The following is a 27,068-nucleotide window of genomic DNA, read 5'->3' on the forward strand; positions in this document are numbered from 1 at the left end:
GAAATCTGGGTTGTTCATGCAAAACCGCAGTTAAGTTTCTAAAATCAAGGGGGAATGAGCACTGGCTGGAAGTCAATATCAAGAGTCAATATCTTAAACCAAAACAAGAAGCATTCAAACCATCTAGGTCTTCATGGGCTTTTTGAAAGTTTGCAAATGTTTTCTTTTCAAGATCTGATTACATGATGGCCATGCTCAGAAGCCCTGAGCAAAATCAGGGCACTCCTAAGTGCTGTACAATGTATTTGCAGCCTGTTTATAGCCCAGACAATACAGAGGAAGTGCTGGTGTTTCCACATTGCAAATGAATTGAGATAAGTATCTTTGCTTAAGACATTGACTCTTGATATTGACATCCAGTCAGTGCTGTGTCTCTGATTGCTCAGTGATGGGCAAGTCTGTTGAAATGGTAAACTAGTGATCACTTGGATGATGGTGTTTTCTTGCCAGTTTAGTTTTTTCAGCACAGAACTGAAACAGCTATAAAATATTCACATGGATACTACAGAATTGTCGACAGCCTGGGAGAACAAAGAAGTCCTAGCAGGGCACCAAAAAAGGCAACAACCTGGGCGCTAGGTACGTTTCCATAGAGAGAGCATTCCATAAGGATCCTGGGAATTGTATTTTGTTAAGGGTGCTGAGAGTTGTTAGGTGACCCCCTTTCCCTCACAGACCTACCAGTCCCAGCTGTTAGGGGTTTCCTAAACACTCTCAGAACCCTGTTTAAATTGGTATGATACTGCTTTAAATGTATAGTGCAGATGAGATCAAGGAAGGACCAACGAAAAGGCCGTCTTTCAGCCACCCACTATTGTGGCCACCCTTCAGATTGAGGAGCTACTGTATACAGAGAAGAGCCCTCACAGGTGATCTGAAGGTATTAGTAGGTACATCTGGGAAGAGGTGTTCTGTTAGATGTAAGGTCATGTAGGGCTTTCTAGGTGAAAGCCAACACCTTAAATAGGGATCTGAAACTATTCATCAGCCAGCGACTGGCACCTGTCCTAAACAGCGTGGGCCCAGTATTGTTAGCAGATGACCTCACCTATTGTAGTCTAGTGCACTTGCCAAGAGCAACCAAAGGCTGCTACCTTATTCTGTGTAGCGTGATCAAATGAGGAAGCTTCACATACATGGCCCTCTCAGAAGATGCTTCCCAGCTGTGGAATTCCTTTTCTCACGAGGATAACTTTCTAGAAGCACTTCAGGTTGTTTTTGTCTGGCTTGGCTTTCGGCTTTCACTGATAAGCCATTATGGAACCATTTTTCGCCATTGTTACGACCATCATTTTGTACTTTGGTATTTTGCATCTTTTGCTAGCTGCCCTTCAGAAAGAAAGGCAGGATAAAGATGTCAAAAATAAGTGGATTAGATGTATACAATTTTAATGACATTTATTCAATATTTTATCTTTAGGTTTGATTAACAGCATTGCTATTTACTAGAGCTCTGAGGAGAGACACAATACACATCAAGATAAAACAACTCAAAGCCTGTGGTGTTACGAAAAGTGCCTATGAAAGGAACATACAGTCTCCAACTTTACACGGTCATTTTAAGAGGCTGCTTCTAATTGGGACATTAAAACATTTGCCTGATGTAGAAAGAGAAATCCTGTCCCCACCAGTGAGTTTCTGCTCATCCACTCTTAAAAAGACTCTTTGGGTGACTCTCTGCTTTGAATGATGTAAGAAATAAGAAATAAAAGCAGCAATAAAAATAAAATGTAAAGTCATACAGCACCTAGAACAGCAACAGAAAGATCAGCATGAATGAATCTTTCTTTATTCAATCTCATCCCAATTGGGAAAGCCATCATTACGTTGACAACCCTCGGGTGTTTGTCACCAAGATAGCAGAGTACAAATGTTTCCCTCATCTCATTGCACACTTTGCAGAGATCAGCTCTTCTGGGAAGCAAAAGCAAATATTAACCCTTCGGATATTAGCCTAGGGTGATTATGGTAATTTTGAGCCAGTGGCAATAAGCAAACAGACTGATGTTTAGAGTAAGACATGACTCCAGGCTCTAACCAAGGCCTGCTCCTGTTAGCCTCACTGGTCAAATTTCTCAGGGAGTGGCAAATGGACTGCAAAACCAGCAACTGATAGTAAAACCAGTGAAGTCTCATTTTAAAAAAACAACAACCCAAAACATTTTGGTTGCATATTCTATACAAAAGAGATAATGCACTTAGTTTTCTTTTTATGACAAAGAGATGAAAATATATTTCCTGCACATTTACAGCACACTTGCACTGATAACTGAGTAGCATGAAATTCTTGTTGGGCACAGCTTCCAAAGACAATCAAGTAAGTGGGCGGCAGCTGTGCCACTCTGTTTGGCACAAGGCAGTCAAGTTCCTTATTGCCTCTTAAAGACGGCAGATAGGAAAAGAGATTAATACAGGAGGCTGGGCGCCATGGAATTTCAAGGGGCGCACAATGAACGCAAGAGCAGAGCCAGAGCATGCTAGAGAAAGAATGGCCCTGCCCTCTGCTTATCTACACTGGAATGCCTTCAGCAGACACAGAAATAGAGGAGGGGGAAGCAGACAAAACAAACGGACTGCAGGCCACCATGAAGCTACTGAGTGCACAATGGCCCTGATGTGTTGTTGTTGTTTAGTCGTGTCCGACTCTTCATGACCCCATGGACCAGAGCACGCCAGGCACTCCTGTCTTCCACTGCCTCCCGCAGTTTGGTCAAACTCATATTTGTAGCTTCGAGAACACTATCCAACCATCTCGTCCTCTGTCGTCCCCTTCTCCTTGTGCCCTCCATCTTTCCCAACATCAGGGTCTTTTCCAGGGAGTCTTCTCTTCTCATGAGGTGGCCAAAGTATTGGAGCCTCAGCTTCAGGATCTGTCCTTCCAGTGAGCACTCAGGGATGATTTCCTTAAGAATGGATGCGTTTGATCTTCTTGCAGTCCATGGGACTCTCAAGAGTCTCCTCCAGCACCAGAATTCAAAAGCATCAATTCTTTGGTGATCAGCCTTCTTTATGGACCAGCTCTCACTTCCATACATCACTACTGGGAAAACCATAGCTGGGAAAACCGTGGCCCTGATAGCCCATCTCTAATCATTACATTTGAATTCTGCACTTCTGACAAATTTGCGGGTTTTACGGAGTTGCTCCGAATCTGTACAAGCAGAGGCTCTTGGGGAGTTGCCCGCCACCAAGTAAAGCAGTCCATTTGGGAGATGCTAAGCATTGTATGCCATAGATGCAATGCCCCAACGGGCACATCAGAGCAAGACTGGTAGCCATTTTGGTAAATGTGGAATTATATCAAAGTTTGCAATAAGGCAGAGGTGGCTATCTCTTTGGGGTTTTGTCGGTTTTCGGCTGAAGGACCGTGTTGAGGGTTGGCATGCCAACCTGGGCCCATTTCACAAGCAGATGCACACTCACACATGCATGCGTTCTGCAGAGGGGATGGACACAGACAAGTGGTGGGAAAATGCACAACCACAGTGAGGCAGGAAACAGACAAGCAAACAAGCAAACAGACATACAGACACAGAGAGCCGGGGGGGGGGGGGACTTCTCTAGGGCAGCACCAGTGTAGGAGGGTCTCCTCCTGCCCCGGTACTACCCTGGAGGGACAATAATGCAATGTTTGTTTCCCATAGCAGCAGTGAGGTAGCACTGTCTCCTCCTACACCAGCACAGCTCTGAGGTGAAAGAAGGCCATGCTTCTTCCTGTTTCCTAAGCCTCTCTAAAACCTTGACAAATGCAGCCAAATTTGGGCAGTGTGGATTGCAGGTCACCAAAAGTCACTTGGGGGCTGGATATGGCCTGGATCAGCTGCCCAGGAATTAAGATAACATTACACTAAGTATTTAGGACTTCCTGTTTGGAAACAAACATTTAGATTCAGCTTAAGTGTCCTTGGAAGCAGAAAAGCCAGACATATATGCAGCTGCTGGGTTTGGTTTGTTTGTGTGCATTTCTGAGGCACAGTGACTATGGTAAATATGGCTTCTCAATTCAGCCAAACTATTATTATTATTATTATTATTATTATTATTATTATTATTTGAATTTATATACGTACTGCCCTGTACACAGAGGTCTCAGGGCGGTTTGCATACCTGCTTCACACACTAATTTCTGGATTTCTGGCTGATCGCAAATCATGGTCCATCCATTTAGACATCTGCCAAATTCTAAGTTAAGCATTCTCAACTATGTTTTGGCATGAAGTCTGAATTGAGATACTCACAGGAAAAGTGTAGCATCTGCCAACTGCTGTTCACTTTACTACTGCTCCATCAGCACCTCCCATCCCCAAGAGACACTGTGCATAGGAGAAAAAGAAATCTTTACTTTTGGCAAACCTACTAAACTGCTCTCAGGATTTGACGGATGCTGGAAAACATAGGACACTCTCTTTTAGAAAAGGGCATGTGCAAGGGAACAAAGATAGAATGCAGGGGCCACACACCATACTGAACTATGGCCTAAGTGCTCAGAACTCCCTAAAGTAAAGTTAGTAAGCCATAAGAAAGAAAATAAATGCTCAAGCTGTTTTGTTATAGTCATAAATATTTATAGTTTGCAATAATGCTGCACAATAAGAGACCTGGTGTAACATATTTACAGTACTTGACCTCACAAATAAAACATGTTCTCCATTTTTGTCCTGTTGCATAGGAAAGCAGGTGTTAATTCTATTCAGTTGCAAAAGATAAGTGTAGAATTCATTGTGTTTTTATTCAATTCAGATTTAATTTTCAATCAAGTCTTTTAAGTGACTTAATATAAAATGTGACTTCATTTTTAAAAATATATTTTAAAATCAATTTTATCCACTCTGCATTCTTCATAATCTCTCTCTCTCTCTCTCTCTCTCTCTCTCTCTGTGTGTGTGTGTGTGTGTGTGTGTGTGAGAAAGAGAGCGAGAGAGAATGGGAGAGAAACAACATCTTCTGGAGTAGTCATGAAAAGTATCCCTTGGTTTTTGGAAAGGGTTTTGTACTGGAACAACAAAATGTGACAGGAGTGGGAAGGGAGGTGAGAATTCTTTATTTTATTCCCTGACCTCAATGTACAATCCAGGTTTCAAAAACTGAGACACTTCATCTGCTGGAACAGAAGGACCGGACACAACAAGCCCCAGCTCTGTGAGTTCTCCATCTGAGGGTCAACAACTAGGACCAGACCTAAAGGCTTTGTGTGTTTTCCTTTTTCAAGAGTATAGTATATAAAATGCAAACAGTTAGCTACAGATGGGTTACTCTGCAAAGATACTGAAACCAAATCCCCCCTCTTTTTGTGTGTGTGTGAGCGCTGCAAATCCTACAGTAGGGTTAGTTAGCTTTGCTGGCTGAATGCCAACCAACCAAATTCCATCTTCTCTGCCTGTCCGACTGTATTTATAAGACTTGGGCCTGTGTCTGCAGTTTTTGATTTTGTTAGTGTGAACAACTGGAGGAGGGGGGCGGGGGCAAAAAACAATCTTGCTCTGGAAATCGGTGGTGCTTTGAACAGCATATGAAATGGGTACCTGGTCTGGTTACAAACCCAGTTCTTAAGAATAGTAACAGGAAGCAACTTGCATTCAAAATACTACCAGAGCGTTCAGCTTCTCTCTCTCCCAAGAAACCAATCAGCAGATTGGCTTCGAGGGAAATAAAAATTCTGTCCCAACCAAAATCTATTTTATCCACGTTAAGAGGTTATTTTTGTATTTTAAATGATCAACAGGAAGAGAGAGATGTAATTGAAAACAAGCCTGAACCAAGCCAATCCTTGCACTGGTGTTTCTCAAGAAAATCTCTGTGCTGTTGCTGTAAGGAAGTGGCCCATTTCTGTTTGAGATGTGCTAATACTAATGATCCCGTGGGTGCTTTCCCAAATCACAAAACTGGCAAAATGCAATTGCACATATGCCCTGGGCTCATCAAGAGGCAACTGCTGTCATGCATCACAAAATCTGCCTGGCTTGCAGTGAGTTTGCAAAATGTATTAAAAAAAAAAAAAATCCCACCCCCTACGCTCTGTTCCTCTCTAAAACCCAAAGGTTATAGAAGTGCAATGCAGCCAGTTTCTTTTGAGTAACACAAAGCCAAGGTGGACAACTCTCTCACAACAGAGTGCCAGGGGAATCTAGAACTGTGTTAAGTTTTATGTCAAACAAGCAGAGAGAGAAAGAGACTCCCAACACTTACGGAGTTTTTTGGGGGGCAGTACCTCCTCGCTTTGGCTCTCCCAACCACAGTGGTGTTTCAGTGGAGAAAGACTTCAGAAGGATGTGTTCCCTTGCCTTCTTGTTAAGGCAGTCATGGCTTCAGTATGCCATCAAAAGCTATTTAAACTGCAGTGGCATCGATCCCATCACCCTTAAGGTTAATTTTTTAAGTTGGAAGGGACCCTGAGGGCCATCTAGTGCAACCCCCTGCAATGCAGGAATCTCAACTGGTACAGGATCCCACCCCTCTCCAGGAAACACACATTTTAAATAAAAATTTATCAGTCAAATTTGATTAGTTCTCTTCCTTTCTGCCGAAAGAGACTCGTTAAAAAAATGCTGAGAAAAAAATATTTGCCAGATCTGACACATACATGGCTCATAGTATGTAACCTTAGGACAGCAAACACTGTTTTGCACTTCCCCATACCAGAGCTTCAGAAAGGGAGAAGATGGTTGAGCTAGAGACACTTTTGCCCCAAGCTGATTCAGAAAACTGAAGAGACAGGAACTGCAGCTTTCTCTGCCTTTATACCACACCCTCTGATTTCCTTAATGCACTGTCTACAAAAGAGGAAGACTTCAGACCTTGGTTGGTAAGATGCATCCTCCAGGACCTTCTGAATGGACTAGCACTAGAGGACAGTGCATAGCATCCTTGCTCATTCTTTACATGGACAAAGAACCCCTTTAACATCAAATATTGCTTAGACCAGCTCAGCATTCTTGTGGACTTCTGTAGAAAATGACGCAAGTTCTCATAGCGTTATATGCAAGCAAACCAGTACTGATGTGGTTTGTGCAACAGTCTTAATTTATTATTAGGCTTTTATTTTTCCTCTCTTTCCGCTCATAATCTACTTAAACGTGACTAATGGCCAACGCCAAAACTACAGAGCCAGGAAGCACAGTATTTTATACCAAAGTTCAGGATGCAAATTGAAACAAAGGGCTTGTTGTTAAGACTTCCTTTGAACTCCATATAGAAGTTCATTCTCTGTAGTTCTTTTTAAACCACACCTCCAAGTCCTTGTGGGAAAGCACTGGGTGGGTTTACTCCTATTTTTTCTCAGCAGAGATAAAAGCAGAAGAGACAAAAATCTAAATGAATGAGTTGTGTTCCAAGGACAACCACTGCAAGACAAATTACTCGGTGGTGTTGGGTATTTTTTTGAAGGGGGAGACGCAAGAAGTCAGGGAAACTTTGAAATGGAGGTTGAAAGATTAATGCTGGGAGTGTTAAAAGTTGCTAACCATCTGCAAGGCACTTCTCAACTCACATTGCCTCTCCGATCAAATAAGCAGATTCCCATCTACAAAACTCATCTGGAACATGGATGGCTGTGGGGTTCAACAAATCTCTAGGGAGGGAGAATAAATCCAAGGGATGAGCAGGAAAAGTCTAAACCATGTCTCACAAGCAGCTCTGGCATCCTGTGATTTGCTGAACTCTATGGGTTGTACCCAACTAAGCAACACTCAGAGTAATAAGCCCATAGATTTTAAGTCCATTATTTCAGTGGGTCAACTTTGAGTATGACTTGGTTGAAAGGAACGATTACCAATTTCTGCAATGTACTTACAGAAAGCAGCAAAATCAAGTCAGTTAGCAACACATTTCCAAAGAGAATCATGGGGGCAAGGAAAGGACTCACCATACCCCCCCCCTTCCACAATCCCCACCCAACCTGTGCTCAGTTAGGAACAAGAGAACTGTTAACTTCAACAGCACAAAGAGTTTCGCAGAGTCAAAGTGTGCCACTGTGCACATCTGAGGAAATTGCAGATGACAGCTGGATAAGACTCTTTCACAAGATTCTGTCAATTCTCTGTCTTCCCAGCAGAGTGGGAGGTACTAGGACAACCCAGAGTTCTGTTGAATGTCTGCCTCTATGGTACTCAACATCTGGCTTGAATCCAGTCTTGCTCCAGCCCTCCTCTCCCATTCCTGAAATCTAGAGATTAAGTGGGAAACTAAGCAGCTTCTTAACAGTTCCTCCGCAAGTTTACTTGGCAGTAGATCCCACTGTTTCTCTGGGACTTATTCCCAGGGAAGTTTGCATAGGATTAAAGTCTCACAATGCAATCATGCAACCCTATGCACATGACCGGGGCTTCTAAATTAGTGTTTATAGGATTATAGCTTCAGTAAATTAGGTAGGGGGCATAAGAGTGTATATATTTGGTTGAAGCTATTGGTTGTACTTTTAAAGTATTTGTATCATTTTGGGGCTAATGCATTATATCTGATTTGATGTTGTTTTATTTGTATTCCAATTTTTGTTAACGAAGTATAGTTGGTCCCCTTGAGGACTAAGTTAACAGACAACTAATAAATGTAAACAATAATTAAGAATAAATATTGTGTTCCATTAGAATCAGAGACGTGGACGATACAAAGGCCACCTAGTCCCACCACGATACAGGATAACCTCTTATTTTATTGAAATGCCTCTATTGTAGGGATTTATTAGATCCCACCTTTTGTCCCATGAACACAATGTCTTTCCCACCTCTCCTTTCCCCCTGCAACCCCCTGAAAAGTTACTCCTAAAAAATGGGCAACCTTTGTAATTGGCATGTGGAGGGCTATAGCTGGAGGGGGAGTTGTCAACTTAAGGTCCAAGCCTTAACATTTTATGAATGTTGTATTACATTTACCAGTTGTGTTGTGGCTTTTCATGATTACTGGATTCTTTCCAGTATGCTATTGTTAGCAGCTTTGCGATTCCTCTTGGGAGGTAGAAAACAATACAAACATTGAAATTACATCAAATGATTCGTGCTGCATGAGCCAGAGAGAGCCTTGATAGGTCAGATACAGATCAGTGCTGCCTCCCTCTTGTTTAGTTTATTGGGTTTGAAACTGGTCCATCATGCAGTGATATGGACTGTGAGATTGCTCACAGTCTTTGGCAGAGACAGAAAGCGCACATCCTCATATTGCTTAGCCTCCTTTCTCCCATGCTGCTACATGCATTGTGCTGCTTTTATCTAATTTCAAGTACCGGCCCTCGTGAAGGCCAGCGTGTGTTGCAGATCTGCCAAATGTTATTCATCATCTGTGTATCACCACAAAAGCAAAACAAAGTCAGATTGGTAATGTATTACTTGCACGCAAGAACTTACCTGACTTGCTTATTATGGTCCTTCACCTTTAGAACGAGGAAACCCACTCTCATTGGCTACAAAATCCATTCTCGCCGAACAGTCAGTGTCAGAGTGCAAATAATTTGCAAGCAACTCCATGAGTCGGACATTTAGTTGGAAAGAGAGCTTTTCACAGGCTACCCCCCAAAATTCCAGAAGTTTCTGGAAGTGGGCACGCTATAGCTTTTGGCAAGGGGCACGGAACATGTTTTCTTTGAGACAGTTATTCATTTCAGCAGACAGCTACAGCATTAGACAGGATAAAAGCCATTTATTCTTTCTTCTTGCACAGCAACACAACTTGTATATGCCACTTTACTTTGGCAAAGCCTCTTTAAAGGAAGCTTTAAAAGTCCAGCGAGTGGAGGGGGAAAGCAGAAAATTAATCCTGTCTTTTCTGATTTCAAGTGTGTTAACAGAAGGAACTGTTGACTGATTATGATTGTACTTTAATGCTTCTACTCCTAGTCTGTCCAGTGTCTCCATTAGGAAAAGCAGAAGACAGTTAAGAATGGACGAGTCAGCAATCTACTGCAATTTGTCTCAGCAATGCAACATTGATCTCCCTCCCACCCTCTTACCCCAATACTGTCAATGCTGTCATTGATATCCTAACAGTAATCACTGCTGAAAGGAAAAATGGACCATAGACAAGAGCCACCCCCTCAACCAATACTTTATTTACAAGGTTTGGTTGGAGCAGGAAAGTTGTTGATGGTAGATGGCTGAGATCAAAAGCACTTAGAGATGAAAATAAAATACAAGATGCATGAAAATCTCACTCAGGGGTTGCATCTGCGTGGGACCATTTCCCATTGAAGATGATATTCATTGAAGCAAACACTAAAGAACAGCCACAAAAACTCATTCTATAGCAATATCTTAAGACTGGCGTCACCAATCTTTTTGGATCAGGGGACACATTTGCAAATGGCACCAAACACACACACATACAGAATTCAAGTTGACAGCACAACCTATTGTACTGGCTACAACAGAATGCTTTTTTCAGGCCTAATTTCAGCTGTGGGGGCAGAGACCCTGTGGAAAATCCCTTGGTGGGCACATAGGCGCCATGTTGGCAACCTCTACTTTAAGACAATCAAGTCTAATTTGCATTGATCATTGATTTCAGGCTGCAGAGTGAGATTCCACCGTGGCATTGATGATCCTGGGAAGCAGGGAGAATTCAAAACTTTCTAGTGCTGAGTAAAACACCAAAAATTATATAGCTCTTGAGAAGGTTCTCAAAGTGTTTGACTCCATTCTATCTCTCAGAACGGCCAGTACCTAAATGGGAGATCATTTCTGGAGCTGCATTTATGCGTGTCTGACCAGAGCAGGAGGAAATGGGGACACGCCATGCATTTATCTGAAGAGCATTTTAGTGACCATGCTGAAGCTCACATTACTTCCATCATCAGTTAACATACGTACATGGGCTGTTTGCTAATGCAAGCATTTTTTCTAAAAAGGGAATATCAATATCTCTTGGTGTTTGCACTGTTAAAAGCTTGCAGAAAAAGAAAGAGAGGTTTTTAAACTCTCAGAATGCACTAAAGAAAATGCTGGTGATGTAATCCATGGCAAAGCATCACCAAGAATCACTGGTTCATAAGGTAGAGAAGAGTTATGCAACATGCTGTGGTGTTAGCATAAAAATCACTAATTGCAAATCACCGTTTTCTTCTTAAAGATGACAGGCAATTGCAAAGAATTGCTTTTTAAAAAGAGGTTCTCAGCTGTTAAGATGAACTTAGCATTAACTCAAGGTAAAACAGAGCTGAGCTGGGTAAATTTAGGCGTATTTTAGATACCTGTGTAAAGTCAACAATTCTGGCAGAAATGAAGTGGCTGTGATTAAAAGGAATGTAAGACAAAGAAACTGCCAAATGAAGTGGGGGCAGGGAACCACCACAGACAGGGCCTTTTCAGTAGTGGCATCCCAATTCCTATATTCACAGGAACATAGTAAGCTGCCTTATACTGAGTTAGAGCATTGATCTATCTGGCTCAGAATTATTTACACTGACTGGCAACCAGCTCTTCAGAATTCCTGGCACGAGTCTTTCCCAGCTATAGCTGCAGATGCCAGGGACTGAACCAGGTACCTTCTACATGCAAAGCAGATGATCTACCACCAAGTTATAGTCCTAGAGAGGTTTGTCTAAGACAGTCTTCTCAGTGTCAGGTGCAGACCTTTTTATTTAATCTTTAAACCTTTATTTTTAAATTTGGGTTTGTGGTGCTTTCTGTCTCTCTGGCTGGATTTATGTTGCACCTGAGTTTAAGTTTTATTTTGCATTTAAACTGTTTCTATACTTATTTCCTGCAAGCTGCCCAAGGAACTTTCTGTTATTGGGTGGTATAAGAATACCATGAATAAAGAATAAAATAAAGTGATCTTATGTGTGGCTAGACATTAAGTCTCCCATCCATTCTCACCTGCCGGCTCTGGATTTTGAGAACACCCTGCAGGGTTCGTCTTCAAAAGTTGCTTGTCTCCTCCACCCACCTTCCGAAGCCTCACTGCATTATTGCTTCTGATCATAATTCCCTTAAGGGTACCAGCAAGCACTTTGTAATGCTCCGTGGTCCCAGAGGAAACAGTTACCGAGCAGAAGCTCTAAAGAATATGCTCTGAGATACTTGGTTGTGAAAAGCAAAGCACCTTTCAATTAAGAACAAGACGAGAAGAGCCCCACAACCATTTCTAGGGAAAGGGAACATCTCATGTAGTTAAGCCTTATAAAAAAAAATCCTCTACGGAAAAGGGATTTGAACATTGCTTTGATTATGATCTAAGGGAGCAGGTTTCCAAAAGACAAACGTGAGACACATTTTTCAAGTAGGCCCCCAAGAGGCAGTAAGAATACATTTGTATAGCGCTTTCAAGCATTTCAAAGTGTTTCACCTGCATCATCTAGCTGTTATCCTTACAGAGACCATGCAATTAAAGTCTGCATTATTATTATTCACCAGATGAGGGGACTGAGGCTGAGACACAACATCTTTCCTAAGGCCGCTTGGTAAGTTCAGGGCAGTTCTGAGATCTAGACTGGTGAATTCTCGATTCATAACACAGGGCAGATTCACACCATACATATGGAGCACATGTCTTCTCCCAGGAAATCCAGTTTGTTGAGGATGCTGGGAATTGTAGCTCTGTGAGGGAAATTACAGATCCCAAGATAATGTGAGGAGTCACTTGCTTGAAATGTATGCTGTGAATCTGCCCTCAGTCTCTAAGACACTACTGTACACCAGTTAAAAGAAGAAATTCTGATTCCTGCAACAGAAAGATAAAAAAAAAACTTATTACAGTTGCTGATTTGATTTTTGGGTGTGAAAGGATATTTTATTATTTTGTAACTGATTATTTGCTGATTAACATTTTAGTGTAAGCACACATAATTTTAAAATTGAAAATACATGATAATAAAATGATATCTCTGATGTGTATTTTCTTATATTTTTCCAGCCGTAGTTTCTTTGAAGTTTCTTCAGTCGGAGAGAGCAACAAATAAATTGAATTAAATAACTTGAATTACAATGCTGTTTGCTTTACAAATGATTTTCCTATAGGAAATTGGATGTTATTGCTAATGGAGGGAGCATTAAAACAAGACAAAAGTCATAGCAACAATGTCTACTCTGCTTACAAACATGAATAGCTATAGTGTAAGCAAGTTAAGGCCGGTTTCACAAGTGATGGGGAAAATCAGGGACAGTGCAGTCCTATACATGTTTACTCAGAAGTAAAGTATCCGGACAAGAAATTAAAAGCAGGCAAGCAAAGAAGTCCACAAAGAAGAGAACTGCTGTGCTCAATTGTCTTCTGAAGCAGCAGAAACCCAGAAAATCATCCCACCTCGTATAAGTTAAAACCCATAGAAATTTATACCAAGTAGCTTACAGATATTACATATATATCTTTATATATATAAAAAGGTATGGGGACCCCTCTGGGGCTGTGGCGCTCATCTCGCTTTATTGGCCGAGAGAGCCGGCGTACAGCTTCCGGGTCATGTGGCCAGCATGACTAAGCAGCTTCTGGTGAACCAGAGCAGCGCACGGAAACGCCGTTTACCTTCCCGCTATAAAGCGGTACCTATTTATCTACTTGCACTTTGATGTGCTTTCGAACTGCTAGGTTGGCAGGAGCAGGGACCGAGCAATGGGAGCTCACCCCGTCGCGGTGATTTGAACCGCCGACCTTCTGATCGGCAAGTCCTAGGCTCTGGGGTTTAACCCACAGCGCCACCCGCGTCCCAATATATATTTCTTACATTTTAAAAAAATCATCACACCTTTTCCTGCAGCAGATCAAGGCAGCATGCAATAACTTCCCTAATGATGGGGAATGAGCTGAGCTAGGAGACAGGTCCAGGGGCACCTAGGGAGCTCCATGGCTGAACAAAAATTCAAGCCCAGGCCTCTATAGGGATGGTGAGGCTTGATCTGGCCACCCACCTGACATCACAATGACATCACATGACCGTCTTTGCCCACAGGGATCTTGAAGGGTCCCTTTCAAAGTGCTGTCTTGTGGGGCGCTTTGCAGAGGGCGCCTGCAAACTCCCTTTTGCCTGTGCCAGGTTTTTACCAGCTGAATACCTGACGTCATATATGGCATCAGGTATAGGAGAGGTGGGCATGGCTTGGTCGAAATGGGCTCACAGTTCAAGGGGGGGGGGGTATAGCAGGCTCATGGGCTAGAATTTCCCACCCCTGCTATTCACGATGTGCTACACAACATTAAACATTAAAGCTCTCCTGGGAAGGGAGCGCCGTAAAAAGCACTTTTGATGGCAGCACTCCAAATGGTGAGCATAATGTTTGGAAAGTGGCCTGCCGTACGAACACCAAGCTCCAAAGAAGTATTGGGATCAGCTCTGCGTATTCGTGAAATTGTTGGTGCCAGTATGGACTCTCCGTTCAAAAAGCAACATTCACACAGAGAGCTGTTTTCAAGCCCTTCTTCTCCTGTGAGGAGTCTTTGTCTCTCTGGAGGAGGCTGAACCTTTGAATCAGCCCTAGTCTTGACCATTCCTCCATAGGAAAACAACTCTAATCATGTAAGCTCCTGATATACCGTAATTCCATCCTTGCAAAGGATTTTAACTTTTGTTTATAGGAAGTGCCCTTAAGAGCTCTTAGAGAACATTGGAGAGATAACTCTTAACAGTGCGAGCAAACAGTGCATATTTACGCAGAATTCAGCCCCCTTGTTTTCAGTGGGGCTTACTGGGAAGTTCATGTATGCAGAAGGCAGCCTAAGTTGGTGTATATATTAGGAGTTTACATACTGTGCTATTCTAAAAGCTTTCTCAGGAACCCACCTAAATACTTCATTTAATAAAGAACTGGCAAGCCATCTAAGCAGTCACTGCCTAAAAGCAAAGTACAGGTAGTGACCAATTTACGTGGGCGTTACGTTCCGGCTTGCCAGGACATCCCAAAAATTGTTGGGGTTATTTTTTAACAAAAATGCCAAAAAAAAGTATTTTTTTTATTTACTTGCCTAAGATCCGGACGTATGGCAGCCCTAATATAATTGCAACATACTTTCACAAAGCTTGCAAACACACCGTTCCACCCCAGCCCCACTGCTTTTAATGATGTTATCAGGTCACTTCAGGGTTAGGTGCGAAGTGCGCAGTTGTGTTCATGCACATATCAGATGCACCTAGAACAATTGCTGCCTGTGGGGGGGGGGGGATAATCCCAAAGGGCTGTCCAGGTCACCTGTACCTCAATCTTAAGTAAAGTAAAGTAAAGGGACCCCTGACCATTAGGTCCAGTCGTGGCCGACTCTGGGGTTGCAGTGCTCATCTTGCTTTATTGGCCAAGGGAGCCGGCGTACAGCTTCCGGATCATGTAGCCAGCATGACTAAGCTGCTTCTGGCGAACCAGAGCAGCGCACAGAAATGCCATTTACCTTCCCGCCGGAGCGGTACCTATTTATCTACTTGCACTTTGACGTGCTTTCGAACTGCTAGGTGGGCAGGAGCAGGGACCCAGCAATGGGAGCTCACCCCATCATGGGGATTCGAACCGCCAACCTTCTGATTGGCAAGCCCTAGGCTCTGCGGTTTAAGCCACAGCGCCATCAAGATAGGGTTGGCTAAAATGAGCTCCTTGCCTCAGGCAGCAGGTTGGAAGGGGCTTGTCAGTCGTGGTGGCCGTGGTATTTCGCCGGCTGGTGAAACGGCAGCAGGCAATTCTGTGGGTAGATAGAGGCAGCAGCAGATGGGTTGAAGGGGCACTGGGAAAGATCTGTCTTTGGCAGAATCTCTGAAGGACTATTGCCAGGCATTAAACTGAGCTAGATGGGACAATGGTGTTCCTCAGCATACAGCAGAAATGATATGGTACAATGTGGTATGATATACTTAAATTAAACTTATTAGTTGCTTGTTACCTAAAAGGTATCCAAGCGACTTACATTTAAAAGCATAAATGTAAGAACATTATACCCTAGGAAAAATCATTTGTATAACATACCAACCCCCCAACTCCCCACCCCATAACAGCCATAGTAAGTTTTGGCAGTGCACTGAATCAGCTTGGTCCATCAAAGACCTGGGGGAAATGTGAAGTCTTTACCTGGTGTCAAAAATAAGTCAGTGAAGGTGCCAGGTGGAGCTGAATGGGGAGAGCATTCCAGAGAACAGAGAATACATGTTTGTAGGACTAGCTGGATATTATATCAAGGGATGTGAGTAGTGCGGTGGTCTAGACTCTAAACCACTGAGCCTCTTGGATTTGCCACTCAGAAGGTCGGCGGTTCGAATCTGCACGACAGGGTGAGCTCCCGTTGCTCTGTCCCAGCTTCTGCCAACCTAGCAGTTCGAAAGCACACCAGAGCAAGTAGATAAATAGGTACTGCTGCGGCGGGAAGTAAACGGCATTTCTGTGCGATCTGGCACTTGTCACGGTCCTCTGTGTGCCAGTAGTGGTTTAGTCATGCTGGCCACATGACCCATAAAGCTGTCTGTGGACAAACGCTGGCTCTCTCGGCCTGAAGCGAGATGAGCGCAGCACCCCATAGTCGCCTTTGACTGAACTGTCCAGGGGTCCTTTACCTTTTACCTATATCAAGGCCATGGACCACCTCCAAATGCCCTCCGGGTGACCTCGAGCACCAAAGAATCTGAACAAGTCAGGGAGATATTTCTCTGCTCTGCCATTGTGAAGCATAGGATGGGCCTTTTACACCCAAATTCAAATGTATTTCAAGTCAGTCTGCCTCTTGGCATGATGCCACTGGCATTTCCAAATGGGCACACAATGGATATGCCGAATCTACAGCGAGGGAGGAAGAAATGGTACCAAGCTGTGAAAGTCCACAACACAACACGCAAACAAAAGCCACCACACTATTAGGGCCCTGTTGTTTCTTTTAAAGCTTAAAAAGCTAAAAATAGCTTGCCAGAGATGTTAGAGAAGTCATCTCATTGATCTATTAAATGAAATTTAAGCCAAAATAGAGAGAGAGAAAAAAAGAAGGGGAAAGGCACAGAGAGATCTATTTACCCCCAGATCCTTGAGAGCAGGTTCTCTGAATTTAAGAAACAATCAAACAGGCCACTTGATAGCAGAGGGGTTTTTTATCATTATTATTTTAGATTGTGGTCACAGGAGGGGTGTTCCTAACAGTTTTGCAAGCAGTGACAAAGTCAAATGAAAAGCTCAGCAGGTAAGAGTTCAGTGACACACTCACATGAATGTGCACACAAAACAGAGATTAAGTAAGCCTCCAAATGAAGCTCATATTTAAAAAAAGAAGTCAATTTGGGGAAGAAGGAGGAGGCAGAGAAATAGAGGGTGTGGGAGGAAAGATATAGAAAGAAGTATGAAAAAGAAAGAGATAGTTCCGTGTGCAGTAGCAACACACCACACCAACACAATGCTTGTATTAAAGAGGTTAAAGAGGCTGCAAGCTTCAAAACCAAAATATACACCAGGTTGCTGTTTGTCTCCATCTCCTCCTATGCCATGAGTAGCTCGTTTGGGAGGTGGAATTTTCAGAGTAGGAAAGGGTTGACGCACTCTTACCCAGAGTGCCACTTCCCCACCCTGAAATGGAACAGGATAATTGCATGGACGGGGAAGAGAGAGAAAGACTAATTATACAACTTCAGCTAAATGACCAGTTTGTCCATCAATAAACATGTAACAGGGGCCTGCTTCTGTATGCAGCGAAGGCGCTAACTGCATTTGGCTGCAATCCTACACTTACTTGGAAGTAAGTCGCATTGAATTCAGTGGCTCTCACTCCCAAGTTGAACACTACAATCCTGAGCACGGCAGTTCCTTGATGGTGGTGTTCCTTTTGGAATGACCAGTAATAAAACACAGCTATCCACCTATCACTTTAGTGAGGCACATTTCATCCTCCTCGATGACTGTGTACACATACTTAAAGCACGTGGGGTGGAATTTGATGTTGCACTGAGAGAAATGCGCTGTTCTGGGGGTCATCCTGGCACAAATCCCAAGCCAATTTTTAGAGGGGTTGCCCTATGTGGCCTAGGACCCACGTACCTAGGCCTTCCACACCAACCTATAGGACCGCCTATAGGACCGCCTCTCATGGTATGCCCCGCGGAGGACCAAATGACAACATTTTGAAGGTCCCAAGTCACAAGGTGGTTAGATTGGTCTCAACTAGGGCCAGGGCCTTTTCAGTACTGGCCCCGACTTGGTGGAATGCTCTGTCACAAGAGACTAGGGCCCTGCGGGACTTGACATCTTTCTGCAGGGCCTGCAAGACAGAGCTGTTCTGCCTGGCCTTTGGTTTGGACTCAGTCTGACCCTTATGTTTCCCTCCCCTTATGGTCTTGATTTATCGGCTACTTTTAAAATGAGGCCGCATCTTAAAATGCATTTTAACCTGTATTTTAAATTGGTGCCGTCGTCCCCCCATAATGTTTTTACTGTGATTTTATTGGTGTTAGCCGCCCTGAGCCCTGCTCTGGCCAGGGAATAAATAAAATGTATTATTATTAAGGAAAGCCCCCCCCCCCCTTGCACAGGGCTTCCACTGTCTGGGCTTGTAAGGTGGCTCCTGCCGAAAGAATCCTGAAAACCTCACAGAGCGACAATTCCCAGCAGCCTTAACAAACCATAGTTCCCAGGAGTCTTTGGGGGAAGTCATGTGCTTTAAGCTGTGGTGCATACACCGCCTATGTCATGAAAGGGCTTCTTCCACAGCGTGCACACGTGAGTCATTTTTGCTCTGTTGTTCCTCAGGAACAGGGATCATAAGCCAAACTAACATTAAATAACCCCCCCCCCCAAAAAAAAAAAAAACCAACCATGATGAGAACTGGAAAACAATGAAGAGGTGTGGGCTCTTAACCAAAATCTGTAAGATATTGTAACAACTTTCCACAATTCATCAGACCTCCCTGCAAAACACAACGATGCATTTGAACGCACAGAACTAGATTTAGCATGATGTCGTCAGAGAGACATGAGGAAATGAAGGAAGCAATTTAAGTATCCTTTGAAGAAAGAAAGAAAGAAAGAAAGAAAGAAAGAAAGAAAGAAAGAAAGAAAGAAAGAAAGAAAAGGCCCTGGTGTCACTGGTGGAGCAGGAAAGCAACAAGAGCCATTGCATTCCATACATGTACTGTACCAGGCTACAGATTGTAGTGGAAGAATGCACTTAGCAGCGCTGAAATGGCACAGCTTACAAGGTTAACAATCTTTTAGCTGATGATTTGTATGTATTTATGAGCACTGCTGAACGACCTTCAAGAATGCCTGTAAGAGACACTGGCAGGGTGCATTAGAGAAACTCAAAAACCTTTTCTTTTCTTTTTTTTAAAAAAGCTCTAAACAAACAAACAAACATCTTCCCTACACTTACAGCTCTGATGCAACAACTGGAAAGAGAACACCAGGAAGTAGAAAATTACAGAATGGAAGAGACTATATCAATTCAAATTGGTAATCCTAACAGGTGCATTTGAGAAAAAAGTTGTTTAGGCTGCAATCCTATACCCCTGTTAAGATGGGAGTAAAAGCTTCTGAACTAAATGAGACTTACTTCTGAGTAGACATGTACAGGCCTGTGCTATTCAGCAACTGACAACCTGATCCTATGCATGTTTTCAAAAAGCTGAGCACCATTGCATGGAGCTTCCTTCCTGATATACATACTTGGAATTGCAGACAAAATTCTTCCAAGTGAAATGGATCTGAAATAACGGCTCTTCTGTCGGCTGCTGTTTTCAAATAAAAAAGGTTGGAGCCCAATTTTGACAGGGTGAGCTCTGTGAATCTCAAGACCTTGCACATACTTGAGCCAAGAAAGCGAGTCCAACAAAAGGTATCACCCAGCGCATTTCGCTACTCTCAGCAGGCTCTGTAACGTGCGCCAGACGTGAAAAGCAGAGGCTGTTCCATTACCCTAGATACATTATTCAGAGGGGGGAAATGAAGTGATACAGTCACCACTGTAGTGGAAATAATGCAAGAATGAATCCCTTTTCTATCCCAACAAAGGAAATGCGCTCCACCAGTGGTTTTACATAAACAGCTCTTGTTTATGAAGCCAGATTTCATTACAAGCGGCGAGAAATGTTATCTTTCTGTGGACATGCTGAAATGGACTGCAGCACAATAGGCCTGTGTGATAGGACAATATTACAAAGTCAAGCCAGCAGCTCTTGTTTATCGTTATCAAAAACATTCCCCTGTACACAGTTAATGAATGGCCAGAACATTGGATATTAATAGAGAAAGGTTATGAGCAGCTGATTGCTAAACCTCCTCATCACCAGAAGCCCTTCATGGCTGAACATCAAGACCTTCCTCAACCTTAGCAGGGCACCATCAGGGAGACAAAAAAGAAGCAAACTAAGCCAGAGGCCAAAACCAAACATCAGAATTTGTATGCTGCAGAATAACATTTTCTCTTTTACACAACCTCCGTTTGAGGCTATTGTCCTATCCATGCTCATCACTGAACTCACTGAGATCAGCTTGTTATTTTTTAAAAAAGGATAGCTGCTAACCGCTACTAGAATCAGATACCAGGGAAAAAGAAATCCCAAACCTAGAGTCATTACAAATCCAAAAAATATTTACATTACAAAGTTCATCACAAACACAGCCTTAAGTAAAGCACTTCTGGGTTCTCTGGGATTCACTTCCCAAAAGAACAGACCACTCAGCCAATACAAGTAAATTTAGTGGTCACTGCTACCCCAGCAATCACATAGCAAAGCCCTTACTCTCACTATCCCAGCTTGTCATTGTTCCAACAAAATATAAACCCATTTTAGCATTAGCATGTAAGTTTTAATTCGAGGAAAGGAGAATTCACCCATAAATCTGTGTACTGGTCTTTATGCAAGGTTAATGATTTGCTAGCTAAGAGTCAAAGGTCAGATTTTTCTTTTTTCTTTAAACACAAAAGCCCCAAGAACATAAACATTCTACCATTTTTACTTTGCAAGGTATTTTCCGACATCGCAGCTCTTGACCAAATGTCAACACAGTAAACATGGAAGGGCATTGTTTGTAACTGTTTACACATGTCTGTCTTCCCAGAAAAGAAACCTAAATGGGTTTGGCCCTTCTGGGAGAAGTTCCCTGTTTTGATACTCCTGCGTCAGCCTGCATAAGGCAGGGCGAGAGCGATTAATGATGAAATCCACCAAGATGAGTTAAAAAGCTAGGAAGAACAACAGAATCAATAGACATAATTGATAACTGCATGCAGCACTGCATGACGAACAAGTCTAACCGAAATGGAGCAAAAAGAGAAGAGAAAGAAATGAGCATAGCAGCAGTGAAGAAAGAGGGGGAAAATGCAAGGTTCTGCCTTCCAAGGCTGCCTACTCACTGCAAGGATTATAAAGGATATTAACAATATACATGCACAGCACATGGCATTAACAAATGTGAACATAAAATCCTGCGGAGCTATGGGAGCTAAACTTTGGAACAAAAGGCTCTAAAGGGTAGTAACAATCGATGATTTACATTCACTAGGTAGGACAACAGAGGGAACAATAGCTCTTTGAATGAGACTCCAACATATTAAAATTACAGAGGAAGGAATTAGAAGCATCTCTAAATGATTTAAAGAAACACAGCCGGTTTTGAGGATCAGGAAAGGCCGAGAGATATTAACGGAGAAATAAGAGGAGCAGGGGGCATTTATTTATTTATTTAAGTTAGGATATGAAAAGTGGAAAGCAGGGCAGCGGAATGGGACTCATGCCTAGTGACAACTTTCCTTGCTTCCCAAAGGCTGGTGCTCAGCTGTCCTGTTTTTTGTTTCCCTCCCCCCCCAAAAAACCCCACTAATCCAGGAGAAAGGAAGAGAAACCACAGGAGGAAGCGTTTAGGTGGTTGCCGTGTGGAAGTACTGGGTTCAAGTACACATGGCAAGAAAAGGGGTAGGCAGCCAGATGAGGAAGGGATGATGCTTTGCAACAGGCAAATTTGTGCCATCTAAAAAGGAGGATCAGGGCTCACAGGCTAATCAAGCGGGTGTGTCCACAGGTTTGGCGGAAAGGAAGGATGAACAGCAGGGCAGTCTAAGCCTGAGAAAAAAAAGTTCTTAGGGACGCAGCCCAGGACAAGGGCACACAAGCAGGAATGCGGAGCACTCTTTGAACAATGCACTCTGTGCAGTATATATAGATGGGAGACTACAGGAGAGAAAAATGCTACTAGTAAGGGTAGGATATGTAGGGCTACAGGACGACACTTAGGATAGTATGAGAAAGGGGCAACAAGCAGAAACGCTGTTCAGATACTTGACATGTGAAGTACAATGGCCAGGAGATCAATGGCTCTTGTGGTGTGCCTCCTATAGGTGGGCTAAGCAGTCAGAAAGGTCAAGGCTGTGAGGTGCAGACTGCAGAGCAGGGGAAGGGGTCGGCGCTGAGCAGGGTGCAAGGTCCGGAGTAATACTATGTGCTGCAGCATTGGGGTGATGTGGGCTTCCCAGAATTAGGTGCAGAGGCATCTGCCCAACATGTGCTGGGAGAGATGCAGGGATTCATTTGCGAACTGGAAAATCCCGGGGCTCAGATTTGCTTGAGGAGTACACAATCTGTTTCAAACATTCTGCTCCCTTTTCTCCAATGGGGAGTGAAAGGCTGTTAAGGGGAACGATGGGACATTTTGTTTATTAATTGTTTCTTTAACCTGCGCATCACCATTGCAATTCACGGTACTCTGCTCATACTCAGAGGCTCTTTCTCTCAAGCCAGCCTGCAAATGTAGGTGACGGTGGGAGGGAGATTCCTATATCATAACTCCAATATTTAAAATGATCAATCCAGTTAAGGTCTGTGGAGGAAGGCATGCCCTGAGAGTACAGAGCAGGGAAGGAAAGGAGTAGCAAGTGGTTTTGGTATAAGGGGAGATGGTTATTATGAGGTAGAGGGATGGTTCAGCATGAGCACAATACGAAGGCAGGCAGGCAGGCAGGCTGCTGCAGATAGGGCTGACACCTTTCTGCCCCGGCTTCTATTACAGATTTAACAGCTTTACTATGGGCAGAAATTCCACAGGTGCAGTACTTTCCCTCCTCCTCCCCCAACACCAGCTGCTAAATTCTGTATATTCTGCAACTATTAAAGGTGCACAAGTGTGGGTGGGGGACAGAGTGGTGACCCTATTGATGAAGGGGCTCTGCTCTGAGGACAATTCCACAGGACTAAGTTGGTATGTTGAGGACAGGGGCCGGGTGAATAGAGTCTGTTAGGCTGCATGTGCCCAACTTGCAACTCTCTTGTTATTTTCCGCCTCATCACCAAACCTACCCCAGAAGCAGGCTGAGCAGCAAGTGCAATAAATGCAAGTTCCCAAGTCTGAAGGAACAGCCAAGCCACGTGTGTGCCCCCTTACCACCACAGCATGCTTGAATACAACCAAAAATGCCATATAAGCAGGCTATGGGAATGACACACACTCTGGAACCCCCGTCCAGAAGATCCAACCAGGCCCACTTCCTCGAGAGGAAGTGCATAAAGTGTAGCCTAGTGGTTAGCAGGTCAGAGAGAGAAAACACCCACTTGCGAAATCAGTAGTGAAGCTAGGGCCCTAGCCTACCTCGCAGGGTTGCTGCGAGGATAAAGGAGTGGGGAACAGAGCCGGCAATGAACGTAAACAAGGAGGTTGAAGCTCCCGGCGCCGGGAGAGCCAGGCTTCCCTCCTGCCCGTCCTGCTGCTGCTCACCTGGGCGTTTTGGCGGCGGCGGCGCTCTCCCGCTTGTCCAGCACTCCCGGCACGCAGTTGGTGAGCTCGGTCCAGTCGGCGTGCAGCCCGCAGCTCCAGCCGGTGGAGAAGCGCGAGAAGAGCCAGGTCTCCCTGCGGTTGGGCCGGTAGCAGGTGCACTTCTTCTGGCCGGGCCGGCAGTCGCAGGGCACCTCGAGGCGCACGTTCTGCACCAGGTGGCGGCCGAAGGTGGTGCCGCCCGTCTTCTGGATGTGCAGGAAGACGATCACGTCGTCGCCCTTCATGTCGAAGGCGAGCTGGCGCTCCAGCTCGCGCACGGGGAAGTAGTACTTCTTCACGTAGTGCGGGTCCGGCGTGGGGAAGAGGTCCAGCTCGTCCTGGTAGGAGCGGAGGCTCGGCGAGCCCAGGCTCAGCCCCGGTCCCACATACTGGTACAGGATGAGCATGAAGCACACCGAGCCCGCCACGATCAGCAGGAACTTGCTGTTCCGCTCAACCATGGTCCTTCCAGCGCGCTTCATATGTCACCATCTCCCGGCCAGGGGGAGGCGGCGGGAGAGCTGCTGCTGCGGGAGCTGCTGCTGCTGGCGGAGGCGCCCCCGGCGACGTCGGCTCCCCTTTCGCCCGCTCCCCGGCTCCGAAGAAGCCCCGCGAAACCACCCCGACGAAAAAGCGCCGTGCGCCCCGGAGAGCGCGCGGAGGGCGAGGGATTCCCACCCCTTTCCTCCCTCCCTCCCTCCCCGCCCGGCCCCCCTTCAGTCAGATCCGCAGCCAGGGGGGGGCTTCCTCCTGCCAAGCGGCGATCAGCCACCGGGGACGGGGGGGGGGGGCGGCGAGAGAGAGAGAGAGAGAGCGGCTCCCAGGGTCGACCGCCCTCCCCCGGTTCCGCCTCCCTCGCAGCCCCGTCCCGCCTCTGCCTTCGGGACTTTGCCTCTGCCGCTCCTGGCCCCGGCTCCGATCCGGCCGAGGCGCCGGGCGCGCAGCCCCTTCGGGGTCTCGCGGAGGCAGGGCTGGCGGAGGCGGCTGCACGCTAGTTCAAGTCCTTCCTGCCTCGCTTCCTAGGGCAAAGCCCCGCCGCCGCCGCGCTCCGAGCCCAGCATGCACAGCGCCGCCTCCTCGCGCTCCGCTCGCCGCTCCAGGCGCGCGCTGGCGGAGGGAGGCAGAGCAGCAGCCGCGGCGGCAGCAGCACCACACAGGCACGCCGCAAAGGCAGCGTTTCTGGAGGCTCCCGAGTTGCCAGGGCCCGCCCGCAGGATAATTTCGTTATTTTCCTCCTGGTTCTTTCGAGGCTCTTTCACTTCCTCTTTCTCCTTCCGCCAATGGGGAAGCGCACTGAGCGGGGCGGCTCGAGCCTGGAGGGGCGCTGGCGTTCGGAGGTGGCTCTCTCGAGGGAGCTTTCCTGACCTCCCTCCACCACCACCCCGTCAGAAAGAAAAAGGGGCATTAAGTTTTCAGGTCAAAAGCTTGTGTCTCTCCACCCCAACCCCTGCATGAACAGAGCCTACAGGCTCCTGCTTTAGGGGCTTCTTGGCTTTGCCTCACCTCCTCCTCCTCTTGAACAATTGAAAGGAATCGGCAGAAATTCAACAGGTGCGGTTTCCCGCACGCATCAAGGTGCAGCGCCGGGCAAAGAGTGGCCTCTTCATTTCTGCTTGTTGTGGGAATGTGAAAAGGCGCAAGAGCCCCAGCGGAAAGAATAAAAGTGGCTGCCCTGCTGCTGTCTGGTTTTGGAAAGGAATTTGAGAACCAGTTGTGGTGAAATATCATTCTCAGAAATGAGTTTTCTATTTTTAAGTTAACATACAATATTGACGTAGCAAGCTAAATGGTGAGGTTTAAAACGTCATTCAGGCTTCTTCATAACAAGCCTCTTTTTTGGAGCCCTTGGGAGTGCCTGCCAGCAGCTGAAAGCTTTTCTCTACAGCCATGAGCAGCAGTGAACATGGAAATTCTCATGTCTGTGTTTGTAGGAGTTTTGTGATTCCATCTAGAGACAGCTCAGTTGCAATAACAATAACAATTTATTATTTATACCCCGCCCAGTTTCCCCAGCCACTCTGGGCGGCTTCCAACAAAATATTAAAAATACACTAAAACATCAAACATAAAAAACTTCCCGATACAGGGCTGCCTTCAGATGTCTTCTAAAAGTCAGATATTTGTTTATTTCCTTGCCATCTGATGGGAGGGCATTCCACAGGGCAGGCACCACTACTGAGAAGGCCCTCTGCCTGGTCCCATGTAACTTCGCTTCCCGCAATGAGGGAACTGCCAGAAGGCCCTCAGAGCTGGATCTCAGTGTCTGGCCTGAACGATGTGTGTGGAGACTCCTTCAGGTATACTGAGCCAAGAATACAGATGACCCTAAAAGACTGCCTCTGGTTTTGCCTTCCTCATGTTCAGCCCAGTATCACTAGGTCAGGGATGGTCTTCCAGGTATTTCCCCTCACATATTTTTTGGACTCCCAACTCATCAGCCCCAGAGAGCACAACCAATTTTTGGGGATGATGGGAGTTGTGGTCCAACAACATCTGGAACATCTGGAAGGGACAGAGGTTCTGCATCTCTCACAAAAGTGAAGAACAGCCAAATCATGAGAATTCTGAGCAACAATCCTCACTTACTTGAGAGTAAGCCCCGCTGAAATCAGTGGGGCCTGTTTATGAGTAGACATGTAGAAGATTACACTGTCGGAGCCACACAACTACAATTGCTGGATAAGACTTGAAATATCTCTCTGATTCATTCTATGTCTGCATTTACCACTTCAAGGAACGCCTTTAAATAACTGCCTTTTAACTTGGCCATCTAAAGAGGGAATCTTGTTGCTGTTTTGTTAATGTCTTTACTTCTGCAAGGGAAAACACAAGCAGCAAGAGAATTTTCATGAGAAACAAGCTTCCCCTCCTTTCCAAATGTGACTGCCCCCTTCACATCAGCCACAGTAATCCTTTCATTGTGATGTCACAAATAGCTGCTATTCTGATGTCACAAAAGCAGGATTATGAGGATGGGAAGTGGCAGAGAATACATAGCAGAAGCATGCAACAGACAGAGGCCCATGATTAAGGAAAACATGAAGGAACCTGAAATGGCTAAGAGGGCAAATCCAGCCACATCAGTGTCATCTATAGGGAACCGATTTGGCATGAACTTATTGAGTTTAAAAGAGCAGTGTAGTTGGCACCCAAAATGTTTGGGACTTTTTTTTAGAGCAATAATAATAACAACAACAACACTGCATAAGTAGGGCTTGTGGATTTCACAATTGCTGACTGTGGAGGAAGATGATTCAACAAGGCACAGCACACAAATCCAAAAGGGGCTAATCTGCCTCCAGGAAGGCTTTCTCTCTGCTGCTCTGAAGTGTAACAGAGGTCAAGGAAATCCCAGAATGCAAGCAGTGAAACTGCCATGTTTTTGACAGTAGTTGTAAATATTTGGCAGTAAAGCTGACGGGATACTGACAGCAGTGGTAACTCCTGATTGAGGAGAAA

At 45.0% G+C, this 27,068-nt stretch overlaps 1 protein-coding gene across 2 annotated transcripts in view; it reads right to left on the reverse strand.

Annotated features, from left to right (window-relative positions):
* HS6ST1 (heparan sulfate 6-O-sulfotransferase 1) overlaps window positions 1-24,258 on the reverse strand; it is a 190,111-nt gene extending 165,853 nt beyond the window's left edge. For both annotated transcript variants that reach the window (XM_028730655.2, XM_077930101.1), the window contains exon 1: window positions 23,571-24,258. In XM_028730655.2, the coding sequence (XP_028586488.1) occupies window positions 23,571-24,091 (521 nt within the window). In that variant the 5' untranslated portion in view covers window positions 24,092-24,258. The remainder of the gene's footprint in view (window positions 1-23,570) is intronic.
* Between the last annotated feature and the right edge of the window lie 2,810 nt (window positions 24,259-27,068).

Source organism: Podarcis muralis, chromosome 6 (genome assembly GCF_964188315.1).
Source record: "Podarcis muralis chromosome 6, rPodMur119.hap1.1, whole genome shotgun sequence".
Taxonomy (NCBI): Eukaryota; Metazoa; Chordata; class Lepidosauria; order Squamata; family Lacertidae; genus Podarcis; species Podarcis muralis.